Here is a 27,098-nt window from a genome sequence, read left to right on the forward strand (position 1 = left end):
CTGCTGAACTGCAATGGTTCCAGTTATTCCTCCCCAGTGGGACCTAGAAAATGATGATGAGCAGCTGCTGTTCTTCATAAACTCTCCCCTGCAGAGTTCCACAAGTAAATATTCTGGACCAGCCTTCTTTTCAGTGTCTACATGAGGCGACTTAGAGTTGGTAATATGCCACAGACCCCGTTGCCTCCAGTATGTTCATGACACTCGGCTGTATAGCTCATTTCCGGAGGCAACCAATGCCATCACAAAGATGTCAGAGATCAGTAGCTGGGTGGAGAACAGCTGGTTCAAACTCATTCTGGACAAGACCAAAATGATGCTGGTCAGAAAGGGGAAGTGCTTTGAAGAATTAGCCAGGATGTTATCCTCCCCTTCACTGAAGGCTTTTTTCAATTCATCAAAGTGGTGCAACGTCTCATAGCCCTGTTCTGACTCTTCACTAAGCCTAGATGAACCACATAGCATCAGTTGTGAAAATCTTCTTTCACTTCTAGCTTGCTTAAAATAATGTTGCTCAGACAAGAATCTGGCCAGTGATTGATGCATTTGTCATCTCCAGTCTAAATTTCTGCAACTTCCTCTTTCTGGGGCTGAAGGTGAAAACAATGTAGAGGCTTCCAGCTCAAGCAGAATGTAGCAGCCTGCCTTTCAATGAGCCAGGCCTCTGCAAATACCTCACCCCATGCTCCAGTTCCTCCACTGTTTTCCAATCTGGTTTTGTTGACAGTTCAAGACCCGTGATCTTCAAAGCCATCAAATGGGTAAGAACCAGGACCTTGAACTGACAACAGAACCATGTTCAGTGCTAGTAGGGGAAACGCAGAGGTGATGTGCTCGCAGTAGCCTGTTCTGTTGAAACTGTCTCTCCATCCTTGACCTACCAAGACAACTGAACACCTCTGAGGAAATGAAATGTACAGAGCCCAAGATTAAGGGTATGTTTATACTGCACTCAGGAGAGGTGATTCCAGCTTGCATAGGTGTACCTGAGTTAGGCTTTGATCAAGTAACAATAGCAGTGTAGCTGCAGGGGCATTGGTACAGGCTTGCCTCCTGAGTACAACCGTGCCTAGGACCCTGGGTACATAACTCATGCAGCTAGTCCATGCTGCCATCCATGGTGCAGCAGCTATTCTGCTGTTTGGTCTATCTGGATCAGAGGTAGGCAACTATGGCCCACAGGCCACATCCGGCCTGCGGGACCATCCTACCCAGCCCCTGAGCTCCTGGCCCGCGACATTAGCCCCCAGCCCCTCCTCCGCTGTTCCCCCTCCTCCCGCAGCCTCAGCTCACTGCTCCACCGGCACAATGCTCTGGGTGGCAGAGCAGCAAGCTCCTTGGGCAGCGCAGCTGCAGAGCCCGGCCTAACCCGGTGCTCTGTGCTGCCTGGCTGCCTGTCCTGGTGCAGCTGCGACGCCAGCCACAGGTGCTCCAGGCAGCACGGTAAGGAGGCAGGGAGCAGGGGGTTGGACAGAGGGGCAGGGGAGTTCGCAGGGCGGGACGGTCAGGAGGCGGGGGTGTGGATAGGGGGCGGGACGGTCAGGGGGCGGGGGTGTGGATAGGGGCGGAATGGGCAGGGAGCAGTGTGATTGAATGGGGGCAGTCAGGAAGGAGGAGGGGGTTGTATGGGCAGCAGGGGGCCATCAGGGAACAGGGAGGGGTGGATGGGGCAGGAGTCCCCAGGGGACAGGGGGGCTGTCAGGGAGCGAGAAGTGAGGGGGAGGAGTGGGGAGTTGGATAGGGAGCGGGGGGTTGGGCCATGCCTCGCTGTTTGGGGAGGCACAGCCTCCCCTAACCGGCCCTCCATACAATTTCAGAAACCCAATGTGGCCCTCAGGCCAAAAAGTTTGCCTTCCCTGATCTAGATAAAAGCTAGCTTGGGTATGTCCACATAAGTTGCAGTGTGGGACAGCAGGAGAAAGTGTTCTCTGTTGAAGGGGTTTGACTGTGGGCTGAGCTCTGAAAGGAGGTCAGATTAATCTCTCTTGACCACCTGTAAGGTATGATGCCACACCCTACAGTTTGAGAGCTTTCCGAACATACCAGAAGGGTACAGGTGAGGGAGAAGAAAAGAAAGAATAAAATTATTTATATTCCAAGCAAAACCATCTCATAGCAGGAAAGGAAGAAGAGCAGAAGACTATAAATGCACTAGGTTCCTAGTGCATGCAGATCTAATTACCTTGCACGCATTTAGCTACTGTGGTAATGGGCACTGTGGGAAAACTCTCTAAGATAAAAAGAAATGTCTGCTGCAACAGCTTTAAATACAGAAAAAACCTTTTGCAAATTATTTCATTTTAAAACTTCTATAACATTCAGTAATTTAGAATATCTGTGAAGCTTTTAACAATTTTATATTTATACAGTGTTTTTGTTTGATCTCTGGAAAAAGAAGGTGAACGCCTCAATTGCTGGACACATCACTAATGTTTTTCTTTAGCTTTAGGCTGTGGTTATGGTGAGTGCCAGTGTAAATTTGTGGACGAGAGGAAAAAAATTGGTGGAAAATCTTTTTGTGGTGCTTTAAAACAATTGCACCACTTTTTAAAAGATCACGTGTTGTAGACTAGCTAAACTGCATCTGCATTATTAAGTAGTACTAATTAAAGGCTGGATTGTACAAGCATTGACTGACAAACTTCCATTGACTTCAGGGAGTTTTAGCGCCAGGTCTCAAATGAAGAATACATTAAAACCAACATTTTTTTGTCCCAGTGTATCCATATGAATTCTCAAAGTCAAAAGGCACTTTGCTTTTAATGAAAATATTTAAATGCGAACAATAGAGCTTTAAAGCACTCATCCCATGAATTATGTGAGCCTGGAGTGAATTGTAATACAAAAGGAAGATAAAATCAATATTTCATTGCCTGCTCTTTTTTTTTTTTATTGTTGTGGTATAAAATTAGTCTTTCTATTTAAAAAAAAAAAAAATTCTTTGTGACAAGAATATGAATGAAGAAAATGTCTCTTAATTTGAACTACTGTAACTTGGGTAGCAATTCTTTGAAACTTGTACAACTACTAATATGAGATTCAATTAAGCAAGCCAGTAAAGGCACGCTTTTCATGGCTCTAGCGTGCAAAGTTAACATTGTGCTCCACTGTCTTTTAATGAAAAGAAAAGGAGTACTTGTGGCACCTTAGAGACTAACAAATTTATTTGAGCATGAGCTTTCGTGAACTACAGCTCACTTTAGCGGATGCATTCAGTGGTGCCACAAGTACTCCTTTTCTTTTTCCGAATACAAACTAACACGGCTGCTACTCTGAAACCTGTCTTTTAATACTAAGCAGTTGTGGGTGTAGGAGTTAATACTTGCAGAATTCCAGCTTTTTAATCAAGTACTTTGTATAAAAGTCAATGTTAAATTTTATGGTTACAATATTTAAATATTGTCGTAGCCTTTTTTAGATTACTATCAACAATTCAGCAATTTGTGAATATGCTTTAAGTGTGCTGGCTTTTCTTTGTTCAATCCTGTCACTTCCCTTTTCTTCATTTACCACGAAACTTGGAAAATGTAAAACAATGTAAGAAGTGAAAGTTTGACAGTAACAGGCACTTTTTGATTTCATGTGTGAATATTAACTCCTACCTCATCAAGTGATGTATAGCTCCTACTTCCACTCCAGTTCACAAATCCATAAGGAACCTGTGTGGGTACTGTACTTATAAATACCGGGAAAGAGATTTAGCAGCTGAAAATAAGGGGGAGTGTTAGTAGCATGTGACCAGTCAGCTCTTTTGCAGACTTCCAGTGGTCCACTGATCAGTTTGCAAATAGTTACATTAGTCAATACATTCTGAAATCTGTGTCTCTCACCAAGAAGTATAGGTTAGCAAAGCATACATGGATCATATTTCAAATGTGACTGATAATGAAGCCAGATAAGCTCTTTCTCACTTATGGTTTACTTCACCAGGAGACCTGACTGATGCATTTGAGTATAGTGTGCGAGAGGATGAGAGGCTGATGATGGGCAGAGATGAAAATTGGAAGCTCTCTCCCCAGCTTTCTCCATTATCAGATAAGATCTGTTTCTCCCACTGAGGATGGAAAAAAACCAGCTTGATAGCAGCTTCTTCAAAGCTTGTATCTTGGTGCTCCTACCAGTTAATCACTCACAGCGCTCAGACCTTTAAACTCTCCAATAGAGGAGATGGAAATGGCTTTACTATTTTCTTACTATGGTTGGTGGCAGGTTTGTGTAAAGATCAAGGGTAGAATACGGCATTTATGAAACCTTTAGAGATTGTGCACCCCCCTAATCACATGGATGAGCGCTTACCCTGTAAATAGGTGTGATGAAGCCAGTGGTTCTAGTTATGGGAACAGAGGCTCCACAGTCTGTCTTGTTGCTTATTCAGTGCCTTTATTGTTGTTGTCAGTGTCAGTCAATGGGAAGATATGCTAACTGATTTCTATAATTCATTGTTTTTTCCTCTATCCTCTTTTCTGTTTCTTTTCTTACCTCCACATTTCCTTTCTTGCAGCACCTCCTGGTGTCTGCTTTTCCCAGCAAGCTTTATTTCTACCCTCTTTTCCATGTCACTAATTGTTGACATTAGTGTCTTAATTTAGAAAAAACAAAACAAAACACACCTCAGTTAAGTTAGTGATGGCCAGGGGAGTTCACACCCTTGAGTCCTAGGTTCAGACAGTCTGCATACTCACATTGGCAGCACTGCATCAGTTGCATTGCTTACATTGGGAATTTCTTTGCTACCCTGAAGGCTGGAAACATTTTTTTTTATAAATGAAAGTTTAAATGATGTAAAATTTGAATTTGCAATGCAAGCCTTAAATCCATCAAATGTGCTATATATTTGACACTCCTAGCCTACTGGAATCATCCACAGAACCAAAAGCAAGTTGCAAGTCTCTTGCAACAAACAGGTCTGCTGTTCCAGCAGGATAAAAAGAAACTCTGATTTTAAAAAAAAACCCTTCCTATCTCCAATCGTTTTACTCAACATGTGCATTGGCAAAATAGACTACTATTACATTAAGGGGGCTTGATATGATAGAGTTTCCGTGTTTCCAGGCTGGATAGTCTGAGCTCCAATTTATTCCTTCAAGCTGTCAGAAGTTCTTCAAAAGATACCCAAACTCCTGAAACCTAAATGCAGGGCTGAACTTCATGCGCATTTGAAATTTTGACTAATAAGCATAATACAGTATACAAAATTGTATAATGATATTACTCCCTTTCTCTTGTTTCCCTTCCCTCCTCTCTTTTGCTTTGGTAAACAAACATAACTTTCTAAACATTAGATGTATTTATTTGACTACTGCAAATGGAAATATATCTTGTTAACATTTAAAAATGGATGAAACTATACCTATAACCATAGCTGGGTGGTACATGGCTTTATTGGCCCCAGGAGAATGGTTTTGAGAAACTTGCAACAGATGTTCATAGCATACTTTAAACACAGACCCTAGACTATATTTGTACCCAAACCAGCAAGGTATACAGTACAATATAACTTTTTTTCCTGTTTACAGATATTCTATATTAAACTTCACCACATAAAGCAGTCTTAGACATTATTTCATTAAGTGGTGGCTGCTGCTTTTTCCAATCTATAATTTAATTCAATTAGTTCTTTTTCAGTAAACTCTTTGAAGCAATTACTTTGGTATAGTTTTGGATCACTCAGTAATAAATGCTTTTAATTAATACATAATCGTCAAACATTTTATGGCATAAAATAACTGAAATAGGATAGAAGAGACACACTCTAATCTTTCCTTGGTTTAAAGTATTGTGTAGTGGAATTCATAAAATTCATTCTTATTTTGTAGGCCATTATTTTATTGGCTTTCCTTCCATATTTGACTTGGTATATTGTTTCCTATTAAATCATTATCTCCTCTCCACGTTAAAGTGGGAGAAAATACAGAATCTTCGTATCTGCTCTCTTTGTTAAAATTAGTTTTTAATATAATATGCAGTAATTGTTTAACCACTAGAGCGATTGAATAGTGGTTAAACAATTACAGCATATTATATTAAAAGACTAATTTTAACAAGAGAGCAGATATGAAGGTTCTGTATTTTCTATATATCTATATATAAAGGATGCAAAGACAATGAACTGGTAGACTTTACCTCAGCAGTGGAGGAAAAATGCATAAGAAAATGTATTAAAGATAAATATGTTTTGGAATTTGGGAAAGTTGCAAGATTGTTTCAGGGTTTTTGTGAAAGATAAGAGAAATGTCAATCTTTCTGAGGAAATCTTCCAATTTTGTTGACAGAAAGAAATAGACCTAACTTATTATGCATGTCTTTTGAGCTATCCAAAAATTCTTTGCTAGAACCAAAGCTAGAGTGCAAATTGAGCAAATAACTTTAATAGTACCATCAGAATATACTTGTTTCAGATGAAATTTTAGCCATTTTCAAAACCAAGAAAGTTTACATTATTCCACAGCGTAACATCTCTTTTAATTTTTTTTATCAAAGTCACCAAAAGTTACATTTATATCCATTAACATATTTGGTAGCTATACAGAATTGAGACGTTGGCTGCATTTTACATGGTAGAATCTATATTCACTTTTGTAGCTAGTCATATTGATTGGTAAATATAGGTGGTACTATGGTACAGTTTTGCAGAGAGGATATTTAAGTCTGGAAAGGCTAACTTTAGACATATTAGAAAATGTTAAAGTTGTTTCCGATGGGGAAAACTGCGTGCCTAAAGTGAGAAATATTAAAAGGAACACTATAATACCAGCCTGTCTTGTATCTAACCTGCTCACTCAGATGTGTATGTTCTATTGGTAACCCAGGGGGTTTTCTTACAAATGAGGTAGTTGGGGCCAATAGAATAAACTCCTGAAATTATTTTTGTAGGCTGACACTCACTCCTATGCTGTCTGAAAATGCTATACTATCTGAAAATGTCAAACTAATCTTGGATGAATTTTTTTAGATTCCTAACGAATTTAAGGATATTTGGGAACAGGGAATATTCATATCTTAGATCTCTGTCTGCAATATTCTTGAATGAGAAGTTGCTCAATAACTAAAGTATGAATGTAACGTAGGGTGCCCCTGTCTATTCCAGTTGCAGCACTAAAGTGCTCATCAGCCCTGAGATTCTAAAGTTGTTTATAGGACTTGGACATTAGGGTGCGGTTGAGGGCTTTGGCTGGGGGTGCAGGCTATGGGGTGGGGCCGGGGATGAGGGGTTTCGGTTGAAGGAGGGGGCTCTGGGCTGGAACCGAGTGGGGTGGAGTGTAGGAGGGGGTGCGGGCACCAGCTGGGGATGTGGGCTCTGGGGTGGGACCAGGGAGGAGGGCTTTGTGGTGTGGGAGGTGACTCCGGGCTGGGGCAGGGGGTTGGGGTATGGGAGGAGGTGCAGGGTCCTGGTGGCCGCTTACTGCGGCTCTCAGGAAGCGACCACCAGGTCCCTGCAGCCCCTAGGTGCATAGATGGACAGGTAGGCTCCGCGCATCATGCCTGCAGGTGCCACCCCCACAGCTGCCATTGGCAGGGAGCCTGCCTTAGCCCCAGGCCCCTGCTGCGCCGCCAACTGGAGCCACCAGGGTCCCTTTTCAACCAGGAATTCTGGTCAAAAACCAGATGCCTGGCAAGTTTGGCAACCCTGTTGGATATCCAGTTACCATGGATTTTAATGCGTATTGGACATTCAGGTCCCTTGGCAGCTTTGAAAATGTCAGCCCAAATCTATACTAGTTCTCAATCTGGAAAGAGTTACCATATCGATATTTATTAGATTAATTTTCCAATCAACAAGAGATCACTTTTTATTTGGTCACCTTAGGAAAAGGAATAACTTTTCTTTAGGGACTTATTCGTCATAGTATGTAGTTCATAAGCAGTCTGTGAATTATCAGAAATATAAATTTCTTAGTACTGCTTTAAATTGAAAAACTTTCCTGATTGTTTACTTGACTACCTTGTGTAAAAATTAGTGTTAATATATATTGACACATTTTCATTCCCTATATTATCTGCACACAATTAAACCAGTTCTGCCCCTACAAGCATGCCAATAACTTGGTTATTTCTTTGTCTTTGCAAGTCTCCTCTGCTCTCAGTCCCATCTCCCTCTTGACATATTGTATTCCATGTGCCATCTTAATTCCTCCTCCTACATCTAGGCCACGTGTTCTCCAGTCCCCCAGCACAACTGTCCTGGTCTCCTTTTAAAAGAAGCAAAGATTCTGGCTGTTGTGTGTCTGTCCTCTTCCTGGGAAAAATGTGTCTTCTCCAGCTGTACTGCTACTTTGTCCCCTTAATGCTTCATAAAGAAATAGTGGTGCTTATGCCTTTCTGCTCCCTGCCTTCCTGCAGAGGGAACTTGCAGCTTCCTGGCCCTTCTCACCTATCAAAATTTCATTTCACCTTGAGCAAGTCGATGAGGTAGATTTTGTTTCAAGCTTTGAGTTAGTCTTTACATTTCCACAAAGCAAAAATTTGTTGAAGAAAATTTTCTTGTCTTCTTAAGGAATGTCACTGTCTGCAGGATCTTCTCCTCTTCACTCCCCTAAAATTACTCCTCACACATCTCCTGCTCCTAGAAGAAGAAGTCATACTCCAAACCCAGCAAATTATATGGTGCCTACTAGTGCCTCTACTCCTGTTACTAATGCTGTCTCCCAGCCTCCATCTACTGGCCAGGTGATTCAGAAGGAAACTGTGGGTGGAACAACGTATTTCTACACTGATACAACTCCAGCCCCTCTCACAGGAATGGTATGTTTGTTTTGATATCCTCATAACATTTTTGACCATATCTGAGCTTTTTCATAAAATGAAGATGTTTGAGAGATGTTTAATCTTGCTACTAATTTGTATTCTATTGCAACTTGGCACAGAAGCTGTTACTTGGACACTTTCTCTTGCCAAATCTTAATTTTGAGTGGTGGTATTCAAGTGATATGAGAGCACTATGGGGCAGTTTTTTTCCTTTGCTGTTTCTGACTGTTCTATTTCTGCACTCCTGTGCTGAATCTGTTACGTTCTGCACCCCCCCCCCCAAAAAGGGCGTATTGGGACTCATGAAAAATTGAAACTAGGAGTAGGTTACTGAGTTGAGTTATCATGCAGATACTAAAATGCTGTGATGATGGGGGAGAGGGTAGTTACATAAGACCCTAAATAGTTGCATAATGTGGGTAATATTCAAAGGCAAACTGGAACTTACAATTTTGTGCAGAATTCTAGTAAATGGTTGACTAGAGAGGAAGTGTTCCGATGACCACTCAGAATTATGCTTCTTTGTTTTACTGAGTCTGGTATGTTATATGTACACAAGACTTCTTGATGAAATTTCCATTAATTTAAAAGTTGTAACTAAGCAGAGGAATTGTAAGGAAAGACAGTAGGAAAAATTCATGGATAATTAAAAGGGTACTGTCAACTCAAAAATCACATTGTCTGAATAGTTTAATAGTGTTAAATTTACAAGTAACACCTAAGATTATTATAACTGAAAGAGATATGAGAAAACATATCTGTATTTTGCTTGTTTCCATTTGTGTGGGCTTTTTCACACAACAGCAAGAAGAAAACATTTTTTTTTAAATTGTTAAACTCCAAGAATAATAATCTTTCATTTCTGCAAAATAAAGAGAAACTTGCATTTACGGATGGGAAAGAAGGACAGTTAGTGTTAGATGATTTAAAAATCATCTAAAGTTGCATTGGTTGTGAATGTCACATTAGAAAATTATAGAGAATGCAAGAAGTACATTCATAGCACATGTTCCATTTTGAGGATTTTGTTAAGTCAGCGGGTCAAAAAGTGCTCAGAATAAACACATATCAAAATCAGATAGATTTTTTCAAATTCTAAAGGAAACAAGTCTTAAATAATCTTTTATTTTTTCCCTTTTAGGTATTTCCAAACTATCACATTTACCCTCCTACTGCACCTCATGTTGCTTATATGCAGCCAAAAGCAAATGCACCTTCCTTCTTCATGGCAGATGAACTCAGACAGGTAGGCTGTCATAGTGTTGAAGTAGAAATGATTCAAATATCTTAATATATTCTTAAAGAAAGTTGGGCAACCACAAACAACAAAAGGGAAATAAGCACATTAAAACCACTGAGACAGTTATCTTCATTCCAGACTTAAAAATGTAATCACGTTACAGAAATAGAGGTACCACAGAAAACAAAATTACAAGTACTTATAACTGTAATACCTTCTGCATGCCATATGTTTTTATCAAGAAAGTTTACTTGAAGAGAAATGTATTATTGTAAATCTTTTAGAATTTCTGTACATGCTAAACATTTTGTGAGGCACTGGGGTTTTATTTTAAATTTGATTAGAATACAGCTAACTGAAATTTTATTTATTTATTAACTGAAAGTTTATTTCACTAGGAGGGTGGTGAAGCACTGGAATGGGTTACCTTGGGAGGTGGTGGAATCTCCATCCTTAGAGGTTTTTAAGGCCTGGTTTGACAAAGCCTTGGCTGGGATGATTTAGTTGGTGTTGGTCCTGCTTTGAGCAGGGGATTGGACTAGATGACCTCCTGAGGTCTCTTCTAACCCGAATATTCTGTGATTCTATTCTATGATTTTATGAAATGGAAGAATAATCAAGAAAATGTTGATTTTATGTGGATTTATTTATATACAGAGTATGTAGTTCTATTTCTTTAGTATATTTAAATGTATTATGAAGTTGGCTGTAAAGTTAACTGCCTCAGCATTTTCAGCATACCTGTTAGCCTTCTGGGGCAGGATACTGAGCACCCCTGGAGTTGCTCTGACTTGTTATGGTGTCTCTTGGTATTATGCCCCTGCCTTTTTCATGCTCCTTTTACAGCTCCTTTCTTCCACACGACACTTCTTTTTTTAAAAAAAGAAAAAAAAGTCTCCATTGTAACCTCCTTCTGCTGAGAAGCAGTAGTCCTGAGGCAGCCTCCCTTTTGTGCAGGTTCTACCTGTGGGGAGAGTCCATAGATTCAAGCCCTAATTTTTCCAAGCTGGTGATGTGAGTTCTCCTAAAAAGTCAACTAGCTATTCTACTATGGAAACCTGGCCCTTCCTAGGTATTATGCTGTAAATTTAGCAAAGATGATAAACTAAATTATGTTCTGTACTGTAAGGCTACATAATTTGTTCCTCAGGAGCTGATCAACCGACATTTAATAACAATGGCTCAGATTGATCAAGCAGATATCCCTGGTAAGTAACTAGAAAGTTAGTCATAATTGTCTGTGATTATTCTAAGCTAAGTCTTGTTTGCTCTCACAACCGCATAGCACTACTAAATTTGTTAAAAATAAATTTATATTAACAGCATGTTTTGACAAAACTGTTCCTGAATTTAATTTTTTATGAAGTGTATGACTTGGTCTGATTATACTCGAGCTGTTAATAACAGATGTCATTGTTTTAATACTTTGCCCCTTCAAAGTACTTTACAAACATGAGGTCTCTACTGTTCACTGTTTCTTCTGCATATTTTCTTTTCTTTATTTTAAAATTCTTTAGCTGACTGTCTGTTTTTCTGTTTAACACCATATATCTGTGCTTAAAAAGTAAGCAGTTCTTAACTTAATTGAGCAGATTTCCCTTTTAGATCCTGTCCGCAATCCACATTGTAACTGATTTTTGTATCCAGTAAGTGGCATGGTTGGCTCTAAGCATGGTTTGTTTTCACACATTCTATTGGGTGACTACAGCAGCTAAGGCCTACTTTTTCAAAAGTGAATATGGATGCAGATCATCAGGAGAAGGACTTTTAAACCCATCAACTTGACTATGTTTCTAGCCTTCAGCTTTGGGGACTGTGGGTATGTCTACACTTAAAATGCTACAGCGGCACACCTGCAACACTTCAGTTTAGACACTACCTATGCTAACGGGAGGGGTTCTTCAGCAGTCCTTTCCTTGTTATTAAAATATCCTGACAGGCATTGGATGAAGGAATATTTAGGGTGCCACTTCACTACCAAGAAATAGGGGAACTGTTCTAGAAGCTTATCTGTATAAAATCAGACCAAGGAAGTATTTTAATGAGGAAAAACAAGTAAAATTCCACAGGTTTAGTAATAAGCATTTATTGTGATACTTTAGAGGAACTTTTTGTACTTTTGAGAAATTCTTCCTAAATAAAGGCATTCAAACAACATCCACAGTATTTGTTACTGCTCAAAGGTATTTGCTTTTTAATGAGAACTTTCTCCCTAGCATCCCCTTCCCCAGCGTCTGCTTGATACTAATGGTCCTCAGTGCTTGCGAAGTCCATCAACCTGTTGTCTTGTCCTTTTTTTGCTGCATGTATAAATACAGGATTGACTTCACTAAATGATTTAAACAAGGGAAGATGAGTTGAGGGAGTAAAACCTTGTTTAAACTCAGTGCCTTTACTAGTTAGGCCTTATCTGCATGGAGACTTAGTTCACAGCAAGCCAGGGTGTAAATCTAGAGCATATTAGCCTGCCCTACGCTAACTGCATGTTTGGACCTTGCTACTGCACTCTAAAGTTTCATAGTGCATTTTGACATATGCCATTTGAAACAAGTGTATGTCAAAGCTCACTTCAGAACTTTTAGTGCACAATAGAAGGGTCCACATGGCCACTTAGTGCTCAGCAGGCTCGTATGCTAAATGTTCACACCCTGGCTTGCCACTCACTAAGTCTCCATGTAGACAAGCCTTGGTAAATGTGGGTTTACGTTTAGAAGACTTTGTTTTTACAAGACACTCTCGACTGGTAAGATAGATTGTGTTTTAAAATGCTAGTTAACATGATTTTAGACAGATTTTGCACCTAGCGTAGATTGGGGAAGTTGTGTTTAAAAATGCAGTTGCTCATCATGGTCAGTCTTTTGGAGAACCTATTGTTGACCGCAGTCAGCTAACATGGTTTTTATGCAGTTTGCCCTGTCTAGGTGCAAAGTTGGGACTAAAATACAAGTGTTAGCACTTTAAATGATGCACTATAAAACACAGTCTAGCTTCCTAGTCTGGACTGTCCTCTTAGATGTCTTATCTGTCCTGTTCCCCTCACTCTCCAAATAAAATAGTGTATTCATTCTGAACACTGACAGTGTCTGTCTTTGCTGTTCTCTGCTGCTGTCATAACGGAAGTCAAGAGTTGACTCGGGGCTTCATATTCACAAGGCTTGTGTGGTATTGGGGATTATCCGTGTCCCTTCATATCTTCATCCTCAGTAGCTGCAAGAAAGAGTAAATTTTCGAGGCAGACCAAAAGATAACAATTTGTTGGGCAGCTACCAATGTACTGCTCCCCACTATTTATGGATGAATTGGTTTAATGTTAGAATGACGCTGATACTTCATGGCACACAGGGCTTTTACTTCTCTTGTTTACTTTTAGTATGGCAAGATTATTTTTCAGAAAGCAGATATATCTGTTATCCAAAAATATCTCACAAAAAAACATATTTGTGCCAAAGATAGAATTATGAATTTTAACTTTTTTTGTTGCATGTATCTCAGACACAGCACAAAGTATTGTTTGACATCTTAATAGTCAAATTTTCTTTACTACTGTAATATTGATTTTACAAATGCAATTAGTGTCTAATATATTTCTATAAACTGCTTTAGCAGTCCCTACAGAAGTTGACAGCTACCACAGCCTTTTCCCTTTAGAACCACTGCCACCACCCAATCGGATACAGAAAACAAGCAACTTTGGGTACATTACATCATGCTACAAAGCTGTAAATAGCAAAGATGATCTGCCATATTGCCTTCGGAGGATACATGGTGAGGGAAATCATAAGTTGTCATCTTTTTAAACGTCAATGCTACCTATATTTAAGCCTAAAACATTTGCACTTCTATAATACTACGCATAAATCTTAAATTGGCTTTGAAGTGAATCATTCTGTTGGAATAAGAGAGCAAAGTTTGGCCTAGATAACAGTCCATAGTGTTGGAAATGAGCAAGCAAAGTTTTATATTGGTGTGCCTCTGTTGGTGGCAGCTCAGTACTTTCAGAACAGATACCAACGTTTTTTTAAACAAATCTAATGGAGCCTAAAATCACTGAATAAATGTAATTAAACTGTGTGGGTTTTTATTCTCTTCTCAGGTTTCCGTCTTGTTAACACAAAGTGCATGGTATTGGTTGACATGTGGAAAAAAATTCAACACTCAAATATTGTAACTCTGCGTGAAGTGTTTACCACTAAAGCATTTGGAGAACATTGTAAGTTTCCAGGAATTAAACTGTTGAGGTAATTTTGAGGGTATTAGGGCAGTGCTTCTCACCTTTTTGGGTTGAGGACCCATTTATAAACTTAGGCCTGTCATGACACAGAGATCTCCCAAGACGTAATGACATCCCCCCTTCCACTGGTGGGAGTGGGAATTCAGAGCTAAGATTCCAGATGCTCCACAATGGAATTGGAGGAGTGGCAGTGAGCTGACACCGCCAAAAAACAGCCCCTCCAAGCCTATGGTATCAGAGGACACAGAGTGGGAGGGGGATTTGGGGACTTGGGGGTGTAGTGAAGAAGGGGTTGCGGGTTCGGAGGTGCTGGAGAAGGAGTTGGAGGGGCAGAGGGGTGTGGGTGCAATGGTGGACTGAGTGAGGATATGAGCATAGTTGGGGCCCGGGGACACATTCCCCACACATGGCCCTTGTGGGGCAGAGGGTAAAAGGGTGGAGTGGGGATTTGTCATCTTTGGGATAAAGTGGCAATCTGTGGGAAGGAGTTGGGGGCAAAAGGGGCTGGTGGTGCAGTCGGGGAAGTGCTGGGTAGCTGGCGGCCCTGGTGGGTGATATGATGGGGGTATTCGTCTGGTTGTGGAAGGAGGGGTACATCAGGCAGCCCAGGATGGGGAATGGAAGACAGGCAGTACACCTTCCAGTGGGGAGGGGGAGTACATCAAGTGGCCAGTAGTTACCAGAGAATGTGACCCCTACTGCTCCCTCACAGCTACTGTCTCGCAGAGCTGCCTGGGCTCAGCTGTCTACTCCGGGCATTAAGATTTCTGGACCTACAGCACCTCTTAGGTTTGGCCTGTCTCCCCTAGTGAGGGGCCAGCTGGGACAAATTTGTGCGAGTGGCATTGTGACCTGGCGCCCGGAATCGCAGCTATCACACATTCAAATTTGGCCTTGCTGGCCCCCCATCGTCAGGGATGGGGGAGGGGCAACTAGGGCAAACTTGAGCAACTCTGTGCACCAGATCACAACATTCGGAGTGTGGAGCTGAGTTCAGCCAGCCCCACAACCTTTTGATGCATTCTGGCAACCCGCTTTTGGGTCGTGAGCTATGGGCTGAGAAACCCTGTATTAGAGTTAATAATTGTTGTCACTTACACATCTTTTTATTTTTAAGCTCTTGTGTTTGCATACGATTTTCATGCTGGAGGAGAGACTATGATGAGCAGACACTTTAATGACCCTAGTGCTGATGGCTATTTCACTAAAAGGAAATGGGGTAAGGAAAATGCATTCAACTCACTTTAGAAATTATTTCAGATATCTGAGGTGTAAAGTTAGTTGGGCAGAGAAATAGGTAAGTTCAGCTTAATAATTTTTCAGTTAGTCAGATATTAGGTATATTGTAAGTACCACAGGACAATGGTCTTTACCTCTCTTTTCCTAGTTTATTTGTAAAGTTCCTAGCACCCTGTAGGTGTTATATGAAAATAAATGCATGGGAAGTATTTTAAATAATAGACTGAACCAGTTGAGCAATGATTATTTTCCTAATTTCATACAACTTCTGACTTTACATCAGCAAAAATGGAAGAAAATGCACAAGAAACTTGAGTAAGGAGGCTACAACAGACATGCCAAACCTGCAAAAAAAATACGCAGAAATTGGGCTTGTTTTTGGCCTAATTGGCTTGTGAGTTGCTTGTTGGCTAGTTTTTGGCTTGTAGCTTGCTGCTTGTTGCCCTTCTTTTTTTTTTTTTTTTAAATCGGCTCCTGGCAAGTAGGGGCGGGGGGGGGAGAGAGTCAGGGGTGCACAGCAGGCCACCACAGTCCCAGACTGCACGCCAGGGGGGATCTAGTCACGTAGAATGTTGGGGTTCTTAGGGATTGGCTTGTTTTGGCCTTGTTTTTGAAATGGGATTAGCTTGGTTTTTGGCTTATTGTGAAAGTTGGGTGCTGCTTTACTGCGTGAAAGTTGGCAACTGTAGGCTACAACAACTTTTTGGCAGTATGGTCTACGAGATTGTACATGTGACTGGGAATCAGCTCTCCTGAGCTCTAATCCCAGCTCTATTATTGGGTGGCATTTGGCAAGTTACTTACCAGTGGGATTTTCAAAGCACAAATAACAGGTGCTTAATGTCTTTGAAAATCTCACCCTTAGTCTCTGTAATTTGAGAGGTCCGCCTTGGTAAAATGGGGATTCTTACTTGCTCACAAAGGTGTTATGAAGGCTAATTAGGTAATAACATTTGTATGGTGCTTTGAAAAGGTAAAGCTAGAGTTAGTAAGAACAGGAAACAAATTTAAAATCTCTGCACATTTAATATTCCTAGATATATTTTTTCCTTCATACTGTATCTACAGATCCACGTTCTGAGAACTGCAAGCCGTGCCATAGAATCTGTTACTTTTTAGAAAAGAAATCAGTGGTTAGGGATTTCATAGCTCAAAGTGGCCACTAATTGGCTCTGAGAGCAATTCTGTAAATAGACCCACAGACTCTTCCCAAGCCTGCTCTTCTTACATCTGCCTGTTGAAACTGGAACCACTAGTTTTGGACTTGTTAGTTTATTTTAAATGTTTCTATTTAAATTTGACTTAGTTGTTTAAATCAGGACCTAGTGGATCTTCAGTGTATGAAAGTTGCAAGCCTTTAAAAGATGCAATTCAAAATGATCACCAAATAGTCCCCATTATCTTTTCATATAGTTCTCAGGTATGAAATTAAAACTTGATTTGCAGAATCATCATGACTGATGGTGATGTGCCAAAGGGAAAGAACTCCTCTTGATTTTCGGATTCCATGATAAGTTTCCAGGCCTAGCAGTTAAGAAAAAGAGCAGTCCTAAACCAAATGAACTTAATATGGAATTAGTGAGAGAGAATAAACATGGAACTACTGATATTTTAGTCACTTTTCAGAGTAGGACTGAATTTCTGAATGTCTCCCACATGTATTTTTTCTATTAACATTTCAATCTATCTTTCTTATGTTTTCTTTCCATCATCTACTTCTCTCGGAGTATCGTACACCATAGATAAGACATAGCTATGGGTGATACTCTTGAAACAAGAAGGGGGCTCTGTTTCTTTTTTTAAACAGAAACTAGGTGTTCTGTACAATTAAGTAGAATATTGTTATAACAAAACTAAAGTTGTTTTTCAGGAAGGTATTTAAAGTAATTCCACCACAGCTAGAGCAGCTTTCAGTACCTGCAGCATCTAGTCCTTACTATTGAACTCTGCAGAACAGCCACTTCAAACTCTGTTCCAGCTTTTGCATGGTGTTGTTTAGATGAGGCTAGTCAGATGGCCATTTTTGCCAGGGCATTCCTTCAGATATTTCTTCTGGTCCATCTTTGAGTTACCTACTGCTTTCTAGTCTACAAGAGTGGGCATCAATGAGCAAATTGAGAGAGAAAATAAGATTGTGTGCCTATAATTTGAATTCCCAGGCTTGACTACCTTCACAGATTCCTTGCCCACCCCTCATTAGAGTTTCTTGGCTGTCTGCCTGCCTGGAAGAGACTCCCAAGAGAAGCAGGGGGTATATGGAAGAAGAGATTTCCTTTCTATAAATTCCCAAAGAGCACGCTGCAGTATGAGGCCCTGAATGGTGCTATTACTTTTAAAGGTTTAGAATCCCTACAGAGTGACATACAACTTGGTGTGAATCTGTGGAAATAGTGAATTAAGAGAATTTGGTTTCAGGTATGCAACCTTATTTGTCTCGGTCTTATCAGTTAGCAAAGCTAGTTTTTGACAGTTAAATGAAAAGAATTGTGGTTACATAGCTGTTTCACATGTCACTTTCTGGTGTCAGTGTGGTCAGTCTTTTTTTATTTTGCTATGTCATCTGCAAATACTGTTCCAGAATTTTTTGGAAGGGATGTGGTATAAAGCTTTCTCATTACAGGTGGGGGGGCCCTAACAACGATGGTTTATTTTTGTACTGAACACCTGTACTTTATTTCCTAATTTTTAAAAAAAAATTTCCCTGTACTGTCTTTTATTCCATAAAATATCTTCTGTTTCTGGTAGTATACTGTGATAATCCAATGTTGTTTTTGATGTATTTTACAATGTGGATAAGATTTAAGGATGAAGCATGTACGTTTTTCAACAGACAAAGCATTCTGTTTGTTTAGAATCCATTTATTTGTACAATTCCAGTTTCTTTGAATCTTGCTGCTTGTTTTGTCTATCAATTTTTATTCCCAAGAAGGGAATTTGTCATCTTTCCATGAGATAGTTATTGTTCTGGAGTTTCTGGTAGAGCATTTTTTCTTTTTTTATTAGTGTGATATTACTTAATGTATTGAAATATTACAAGACATGACAATGTGTCACATCTCTTTTTACACCAGCTGAAACTCCTCTTACTGTAGAAACCTGGCCTCAAAAGTACCTTAAACTGTTACTCTGCCTGAATGAATTATAATCAATTAATAGAAATTAAGTATCAGATTGTTATAAAAAACTACACAAAAATTGTACATATTTTAAATAATTTGCTAAAGTAAACACCAGCAATATTAGAAATAATTTTTTTTGGCAGCATTGGATGGCATTTCTTTAAAATCGATTTCTTAGATCAATACTACTTTAGTTTGGGAGGGGGGGGGACCGAAGACAAGCAAGCCTTCTATATACATCTTCCAATCAATGCATTAAAAAGTTCTGTGTTATCCATGCTTATTAACAAACCCCTCAAAGGCTCTGAACATTAGTTTTCAGTGCTACAGATTACTTTTCTGAATACAGCCGTTTTTCAGCAAAGACACACAAGCCCCTTTTTGACGTATAGGCAGGAATCTGTTTACGCCATAAGAACATAATTTGGAACTGAATCCATCTTTTCCATCCCTGCCTCAGAATCGTTCTCCAGAATATAGTCTACTTTAAACTGTTTCTAGTCCTCACAACTGAGGACCTTGAAAACGTGAACATTATAAGTTGATGTGAATATAGCCTTTCTGTATCAACAAACAGGCAGAAACTAATAGCTCTGAGAGGTATAAACTGCACCTTTATCGCAATAGCAAGTTGATACTGAAACCTAAAGAAAGCACTTTAAATGGAAACTAACTATTTCACTGCTGCTGATTGTTTAGCAGAAATATCTAGCTGACTAGATTGTTTCGCGATCCAAAACTGCCTTTGTGACTGCCCAGGAGTTAGAAGTCCCAACTCTCTCCTGAAACCTCCGTATCCCTAACAACTTTTGTGAAATGCAGTTATTCATTAACAGTACAAAAATTCTGCAGTATATTGATTATTGACAGTGTAAAAATAACTGAATTCAATAACCAGTTGCAGAGGGTCTACTGTATTCATTGTACTTTCATATTGGATTTGTTGAAAAACTCACTTTTTTTAAAATTTAAATGAAACTGCTGCAGAAAATCCATACCACAGTACTATGGAATGTAGGCGCAGCTTGTGGGGGAGGGACAGGGGGAGAGAAGGGAGAAGAATGGGTGCAACAGGCAGGGCCGGCTCCAGGCACCAGCTTTCCAAGCAGGTGCTTGGGGTGGCATTGAGAATGGGGCTGCAGTCCGTGTCCCGCAGCGGCAATTCGGCGGCAGCTCCACCGCGGAGGCTTTTGGGCAGCAGCTCCGCCACTCTTCCGGGCGCGGTGGCAATTCGGCAGCGACTGCTTGGGGCAGCAAAATTGGTAGAGCCTCCTCTGGCAACAGGGCCTTTGTATATAGGCAGAAGGTGCATCATCCTCACAGTAAGGGAGAACTTGGTTCTTATTGTCCCTGTTCAAGCTGTGAATTGTAGTACCTCTCTCAAACAACTAGTTAAATAAGATCAAGGAGCATCTATTGACAAAGAGTAAGCATTGAATTTAAAAAGAGCATAATCTTGACAGGCTAGAATATGATCCGGTGACTTCTGATTGTCTGAAGTTTTTCTCTAATCCAAAATCAATTTAGCTCACGTTTCATTAGCATGCATCCAAGACAATGTTCCTGAGTCACAGCTACATTTACTTGCATGTGGGGGAACCTTCTGGCAGTGGGACCACTTCCGTTGTCTGATGGGGAGCATATTGCTCTTGATCAAGGGTTTACTTTAAAGTTTGTTCCACTGACATCCTCATAGCGCAGAATTATAAAACTAGGAGGATGGGCTTTTACTTATAACAAGAAATGGCTCGCTTATGTAAGAATTGTCATCCTGAAAATATTTCTAATCTCTTCAGTCATTCATGACGTGCTGAAGTCTTTTAGGTCGTGGCCTTGTGAAAGATGACAGTGGAATTATGTTGCAGAATACCAGGAATAGGTTAATTCTTTTCTTCTGGTGTTTGCTCTGTAGAGAGGGGATGTAATCCAAAATTTTGCCTGCTACAGTTGTTGATTCTAGTCTTTTGTGTTTTACTGCAGGATGTAGTGACATAGGCACACCTTTTCATTACCGGGTGTTGGACCTCTGTGGAACTCCCTGCCCTTGGTATAAAGCTTTTCTGTTTGCGTCCATTCGGTTTGATCATTTTTTGGAATTTTTTTGACCTGCTCCTCATGAGTTTTATCCCACTATTATCAACTTTCTGGAAAAGTGCTTAGCTCTGTTTACTCAAGTGATAACCACTTAGGTCACCTGGGCTGGCCTAGCTCAGATGCGAGTGACCGCACTGCAAAGCCATAATCGGGTGCATCTACTCAACATCATACAGACTGGGGTTGCACTCTGTCATGCTTTCTGGAGTGGTTAACAACTGTGCATGCCAGCCTCAGGGCAGACTGTCAAAACGGCACCCCAAACTGGTGGTATATTCTATAATTAGATTTCACCAAACAGGTAACAAATATGAACTCCTGAATCACTGTAACAGTCTTACCATGGAGTTCCAGACAGTTCCCTTGGGCATTTCGATCTATCTTGCCATCCAAGCAATCAGAACTTAGTGATAAATGGTCACTTGCACCAAAAATCATAAAATATTCAGGTTGCCCCCAGTCCCAAGAGACCAGTCACTTACCCCGGATCAATTTGTACTTTAGATCTCACACCAAAGGCAATGCTGGTAGTCAATCCTATAGTAAACTAACTAAGGATTTATTAACGAGGAAAAAGAAGAGTTATATACAGGTTAAAGCAGGCAACATACAAGCACAAAAGAGTCAGTCTGTGGTTCCAAAAGGTGACAGAGATGGAGTAATCCATCCACTGAATGTCTTTTTAGACTAACCCAGGTTAACCCTGAGAATCTCTACTTTTTGTTTCTTTACTCCAGCCCTGGTAAGAGTCCAAACAGCATAAGAGAGATTCAGTTTCTCCTTGTCAAGGATTTTAATCCTCTCCACACCAGAGTCCAAACTGATGGGATGAGTTCATGTGTAGGTCTCCCCTTCCTGGAAGGAGTTAGGAATGCATCAACAGGGACTCTTTCTTTCAGTGCTACCCAATATCTCATTTGCCTTCTGTGGGCCATCTTGTACACAGAACAAGCCCTTTACTTTAATTAGTTACTTTAACAAGCCCTTTAATTAGTGCTTCTTTTCCTGTTTGGTGAATTACACAATTACAGAGGTTTACAATTCAAAGTAACTTTTCACTGTGGGCCAGTGGTGAGCAAACTTTTCCAGTTGTGCTCCCCCCACCCCCGTACCATTAACATTGTCTGTCCATGACCCCCTCCACTACTACACAGTCAAGGCTTCTTCAGCGGCAGCGCTTGGACTGAAGGCAGAGCTGGGGATGGAACTGTGGTTGGGAAAGGAGCTGGGGCTAGAGGTGAAGCTGGGCTGGGGGCGGAGAAGGAATGAGGCCAGAACTGGGCTGGGGTTCGGGGTGGAATGAGGTTGGGGGCGGATCTGACATGCAGGCGGAGCAGGCCTGGAGGCTGAATGGGGTTGAAGGCAGAGCTGGTCTGGGACCAGAGCAGAGCTGGAAGTGTCGCTCTATCCCTGCCCCACATGGAGGCTGGCCCGGGCCCTGTCACACTCTTCTCCAACTGTTCCTCCACTCCCCCAGGGGGTGTGCACCCCACAGTTTGGGGACCACTGCCATGAGCTCTAGAGATTATAAGTGAGATCAATATATGCAGCATCCAACAAGCATTTTATAAAAGTCTAAACACATTCTTATCAACTTAACATCTAAAATATATTTTGATAATGCTAACACATAGGTAAGCAAGACTGGTTTCCAGCTATGCATTTGTAAGTGTTTAGTGAGGCTTGGGGCCTTGGCATGAGCTGGGACCTAGTCTGCCAGCGTGTCACATTCGTGTGAGTTGCTAGGACTTCTGGAGACACATCCCATCATTCTTAGCACTGCAGAAAGCTAAACTGCTCTGATTCTTTTGCAGTGCATTGTGGGACAACGTGTCCGTCTTTCTCTGCACATGGAGGGAATTGTGGGAAAGCATTGGAAGACTGTCAGCACTTGAGTGGGCTAGTCTGTGTCATGACAGCAAAGTGGGCAGGTTACCAGCCCAAGTGAAAGCAGCACTCTGTCTTTATCTTATAGCCCCAGAAAAGCCAGCTAGCATGGGTTGAAAGCACCTCCAAACTTGGGTCAGAGGTTTTTGTGGCGTAGGAGGCTGGGCTAGAAACACTCATACGAGACCAGATTAACTCGGCAGTGGAAATGTAGACTGTCTGTCCTGTAGCTTGAGCATTCTGGTGCAGGGACTGTCTTCCTTAGTGCATGCATTTACAGTTCAAATTCAACAAGATTCTGATCCTCGATTGTGTTACTACCGTAATACTACTAATGAGGGCTAATTAATACTACTAATGAGGGAATATGCCAGGAGTCTGAGTGTTTCAACTGATTTGCATTGCATTCATTTATATTAATGTTTTGTTTGTCGTAGCTATGAATCTTTATTTCTCACAGTATTCTAAGGGTATGTCTTCACTACCTGCCGGATCGGCAGGCAGTGATCGATCCAGCGGGGATCGATTTATTGCGTCTAGTCTAGATGTGATAAATCGATCCCTGAGCGCTCTCCTGTCGACTTCTGTACTCCAGCGCCGTGAGAGGCACAGACAGAGTTGATGGGGTAGCGGCAGCAGTCGACTCACGGTGGTGAAGACACCACAGTAAGTCGATCTAAGTACGTCGACTTCAACTATGTTATTCATGTAGCTGAAGTTGCGTAACTTAGTTCGATTTCTCCCCCCACCCCAGCGTAGACCGGGGCTAACATAGACTAAAACTAAATACTCAATAACATTTTGTGCTATTTTCTCTGTAGTCTGTCTTATTGGGGAAGGAGAGATGATTGCTGTAAACAGTCTGAGTGATCAGTTCAGTTTAACATTGAGAGTTTGTCTTGAGCTACTTTAGATCTGTCTGACACCCTGCTCTCCCCTTCCCCCCTCCCCCCCCTCCCAAAAAAAAGTGCATATCAGATCAGTAACTGCTTAAGTCGCTAACTGGCACAGAAAACTCCAGCTTTCTAGTGCAGAAATAAAGTTTGGTATTTTAGTTGAGTAATCACTCCTTGATCTTTTTTACCTTCTCAGCATATGTTGAGCACTCTTTCATTAGTGTTTTCTGTATCAAAAGGCAAATATTGCTCCCACTGTGATACTTAGATTGTAAGCCCCTTGGGGCAGGGACTGTTTTGTTTCTGTACAGAGCCTCACACAATGGATTTCTGGCCTATGTCTACGGCTCCTAAGTGCTACAGTGATGCAAATAATTGCAGTTTTCCAAGAAGATAAACATTTGGCTGTGCTTTTCCTTTGCGTATAACAAAAATTGCATTTGATTCTAGTGTTTGTTTATTAAACAGATGTAATAGTCGCTGTTTTAAAGGGACCCTTTAAGACAGTGACTGTTACATCTGTTTAATAAACACTAGAATCAAATGTAATTTTTGTTATATGCAAAGGAAAAGCACAGCCAAATGCATATGCATATCGCATCTGCTGCAGTTCACCGTATCTAAAGGAGTATATAATGAAATAAAGTGCAGGTGTGAGTGACAGAGCCTTGCCCAATAAGGCAACAAACGTCCTGTCACCCTGACATGAAACAGTGATCGATATGAATGATGAAGAGGGAATATTTTAAAAATGTGTGCAAAGTGAGACTACTGGTGTAAAGTTTGTGGAGGATTATTCACATACTGATTCATCAGCAGGGCAATAAAGCTAAAATTAAATCATTGGGAGCCTCCATGTGGTGTGCCAGAGTTCTGTGGGTTAGAAGAGGAAGTGTCTTGTCCTTCAAAATCTGAACCAAAGGAACCTTCACCACCAAGAGTGAACTAAAGATAAAGATGTTAACAGAAATGAAAGCAAGACACATTCCTCTCCTCTCTCTCTGGCCTTCCCACAACCCCCCAAACAGTAACATTTCATCTGGAATCATCTATAGCAATGTGCTTTACTTTTCAACAGTGACTGTTAACTACAGTCTTGAGCAATTTCCCAGAAATGTTGACGCATTCCTGGGGAAAACCAACAAATTGACATTTTATATGGAAAAGGATGAAGATACTTGTAAATTTCTCAGCATTGAGGCACATATGTAAGAGCACTGTTGAATCAGGGCCTTACTAAGAGGAGCCACAGTGATGACCCTGATAGTCCCAAAACAAACGCCAATGAAACGTCTGAAAAGAGCAAACTTGATTTCCTAGTCAAATTTAGTTCTGGTACTCCTTTTCTGGAAGCATTGTTTCCACCGTAGCCGCACACACAGCTACATCTTTTAGTTGCAGAGTGTCTTCAGTATTAACAACCCGCCACTCTGATTTTTTTTTTTTTTTTTTTTTTTGTAGTCTCCCTATTTCTAGTCATTATTTTAGGTCAGTCATTAAAATCAACCACTAAGATCTGCACTCTGTGTATTTTGCTGTTCTAGAAGCATGGCTTTTGGGCTATGATTTGGAAATGGATTGAAATCAGTTTGCTTTTCCATGGCCCACTGAACTGTAGTAATGACTGAATTACTAGTGATTTGAGTCACAATGAAAGAAATGATCTGGGGTAATAAGGCTCAGCATTCCAATTCTGTTGAACCATACAATCTTTCATTCTTATTTCCCGAATGAAATTTGAAATGAGCTTGTTTGTTTATCTTGTCTGTACACTCTGGGGTTGTGGGAGGGGTTAATTTATACTCCTTTCTATTCTTTATATGGCATAAAATGGTACCAGTTGCAGATAAGCAGTAGTTATTGTGTTATATGCCTTTTGTTTTGGAACGTTTTTGGTTTCTGCTTTTTGAGTATCGTGCTGCATCAGCAATCAGACTGCAGCAGTCAGTTTTTTAAACCTGTTGCCTTTTCGCACTGAATTTTCATCCTAACTTTTAAAATGACTTAATTCTCATGAATTTGAATCAAAAGTTACAGTACTTATTGGAGGAGTTGTCACCAGTTTGAAAATCTATTTTGACCATTCAAAATTATCCATTTAAAAGGGTGGTGGCGCTTTTTAAGTAAGCGCGCGTGTCTGTGCCGCAGCCAAGGAGTTTGGGTGCCCGTCTGCTGTACGCGTGCTTGTACTAGCCTGCCAAAAAGGGTAGTGGAGCTGCTGTAGCCTGGGCGACGGCAGCATGCCTCGCCGCTCCAGGTACGTACCCACAGGGTTACCGTGGATTTGTACTCTGGGCAGCTACAGTGCTGCCCCTGCCCATTCTACAGCCCCTACACCCCTCCTGTTAGCAGGCTAGCTCAGATGTGAGCTAGAAGGAGCGTGTATGCAAGCTGGGAGTCGCACTTCTGGTTCATAGTGTAGACGTAGCCTTAAAGTAGAATGAAAGTGAGGTACGTTGGTCAATTCTTCATTTCAAAATACGTTAACTTAAATATTACATACGATCCTTGAAGTTAAAGTTGGCTGCGTTTTGTTTGTTCATTGATACTATAATATTTTGCTTTTAGGTCAGCATGATGGTCCTCTGCCCCGGCAGCATGCTGGGTTACTGCCAGAGTCTCTTATTTGGGCATATATTGTGCAGCTCAGCTCTGCGTTGAGGACCATTCATACAGCAGGATTAGCATGTCGAGTTATGGATCCAACAAAGATTCTAGTAACGGGCAAAACAAGGTAATGGAAAACAGCCTTTTCAAATTAGATTGTTGACTATTAAGATCTGTGTGCAACGATAGCTTTTAATTACATTCCTCTGCCAGATATGGGGAAACAACCTAATAATTTGACTAAAATGTTTTATGTTGGCCCAAGACTAATGACGTGATAAAAGTTTGATGCTCGAAATCAAGTTTTACTAAACTAAGTTTAGAAGAATTTACATCTTGCGTGCTGCTTACTGGATGTTTTCAGAAGGCATGTTTGTGGATCTAACCATTTAAGTTCTTACCTAGAAAGCTTTCAGCTGCAGCATATGTTTTAATAAAAAAAAAAATTCTTAGTAAGCTAATTGGCAGCAGGAGAGCTTAGATGACTTTTTTGAAATCTTACCCTGTATTTTTATATGATAAATGTCAGAAAAAAACTAATCAACAGAGATAAAATCTTACCAAATGTCTTCCCTATTTCCTGTTTGTTTCAAAGGTTACGAGTGAATTGTGTTGGAGTCTTTGATGTTTTAACATTCGATAACAGTCAGAATAATCCACTGGCACTAATGGCTCAGTTTCAGGTAGGATGATAGTGCCATGCTTGCTTTATAATAGGTTGATTTCTGTTAGATAATATGTACCAGGAAAAACTTAATTCCATTTGAAACATTAATTTTCATTAAGGCCTAGACATTTTACATTTTTAGGCTTCAGTGTATATATATTTTAACTATCTTTGGTATTGTCATATCTTTTCCTCCTAAAGCTGTCTAAATTTATTTGTGATTTGTATATATGAGCTGTCATTTTGTTACTCTTGAAACTTCTGAAATAAGATAGCTCTTATATATTGACAACAAGCAAAGCATAGGGCAGCTTACTTTGCAACACCACAAAAATCAGAATTGGTTGGAAATGAGATTCCTTTTTAAAAGAAG

General features: G+C 40.6%; 1 protein-coding gene across 5 annotated transcripts in view; it reads left to right on the forward strand.

Moving 5' to 3' along the window:
• The window catches only part of PAN3 (poly(A) specific ribonuclease subunit PAN3), a 123,232-nt gene that overhangs the window by 83,348 nt on the left and 12,786 nt on the right, over positions 1–27,098 (forward strand). For 3 of the 5 annotated variants that reach the window (XR_007356161.2, XM_048846423.2, XM_048846468.2), the window contains 8 exons: positions 8,495–8,742; positions 9,887–9,991; positions 11,136–11,193; positions 13,589–13,750; positions 14,079–14,195; positions 15,334–15,435; positions 26,020–26,185; positions 26,654–26,741. Coding sequence is in view for 4 of the 5 variants with exons in the window: in XM_048846423.2 (XP_048702380.1) it covers positions 8,495–8,742; positions 9,887–9,991; positions 11,136–11,193; positions 13,589–13,750; positions 14,079–14,195; positions 15,334–15,435; positions 26,020–26,185; positions 26,654–26,741 (1,046 nt within the window). In the remaining variant the exon portion in view is untranslated. The remainder of the gene's footprint in view (positions 1–8,494; positions 8,743–9,886; positions 9,992–11,135; positions 11,194–13,588; positions 13,751–14,078; positions 14,196–15,333; positions 15,436–26,019; positions 26,186–26,653; positions 26,742–27,098) is intronic. The other 2 variants (XM_075127605.1, XM_075127612.1) reach the window with 2 other exon arrangements.

This window comes from Caretta caretta, chromosome 1 (assembly GCF_965140235.1).
Source record: "Caretta caretta isolate rCarCar2 chromosome 1, rCarCar1.hap1, whole genome shotgun sequence".
In the NCBI taxonomy this organism is placed as follows: Eukaryota; Metazoa; Chordata; order Testudines; family Cheloniidae; genus Caretta; species Caretta caretta.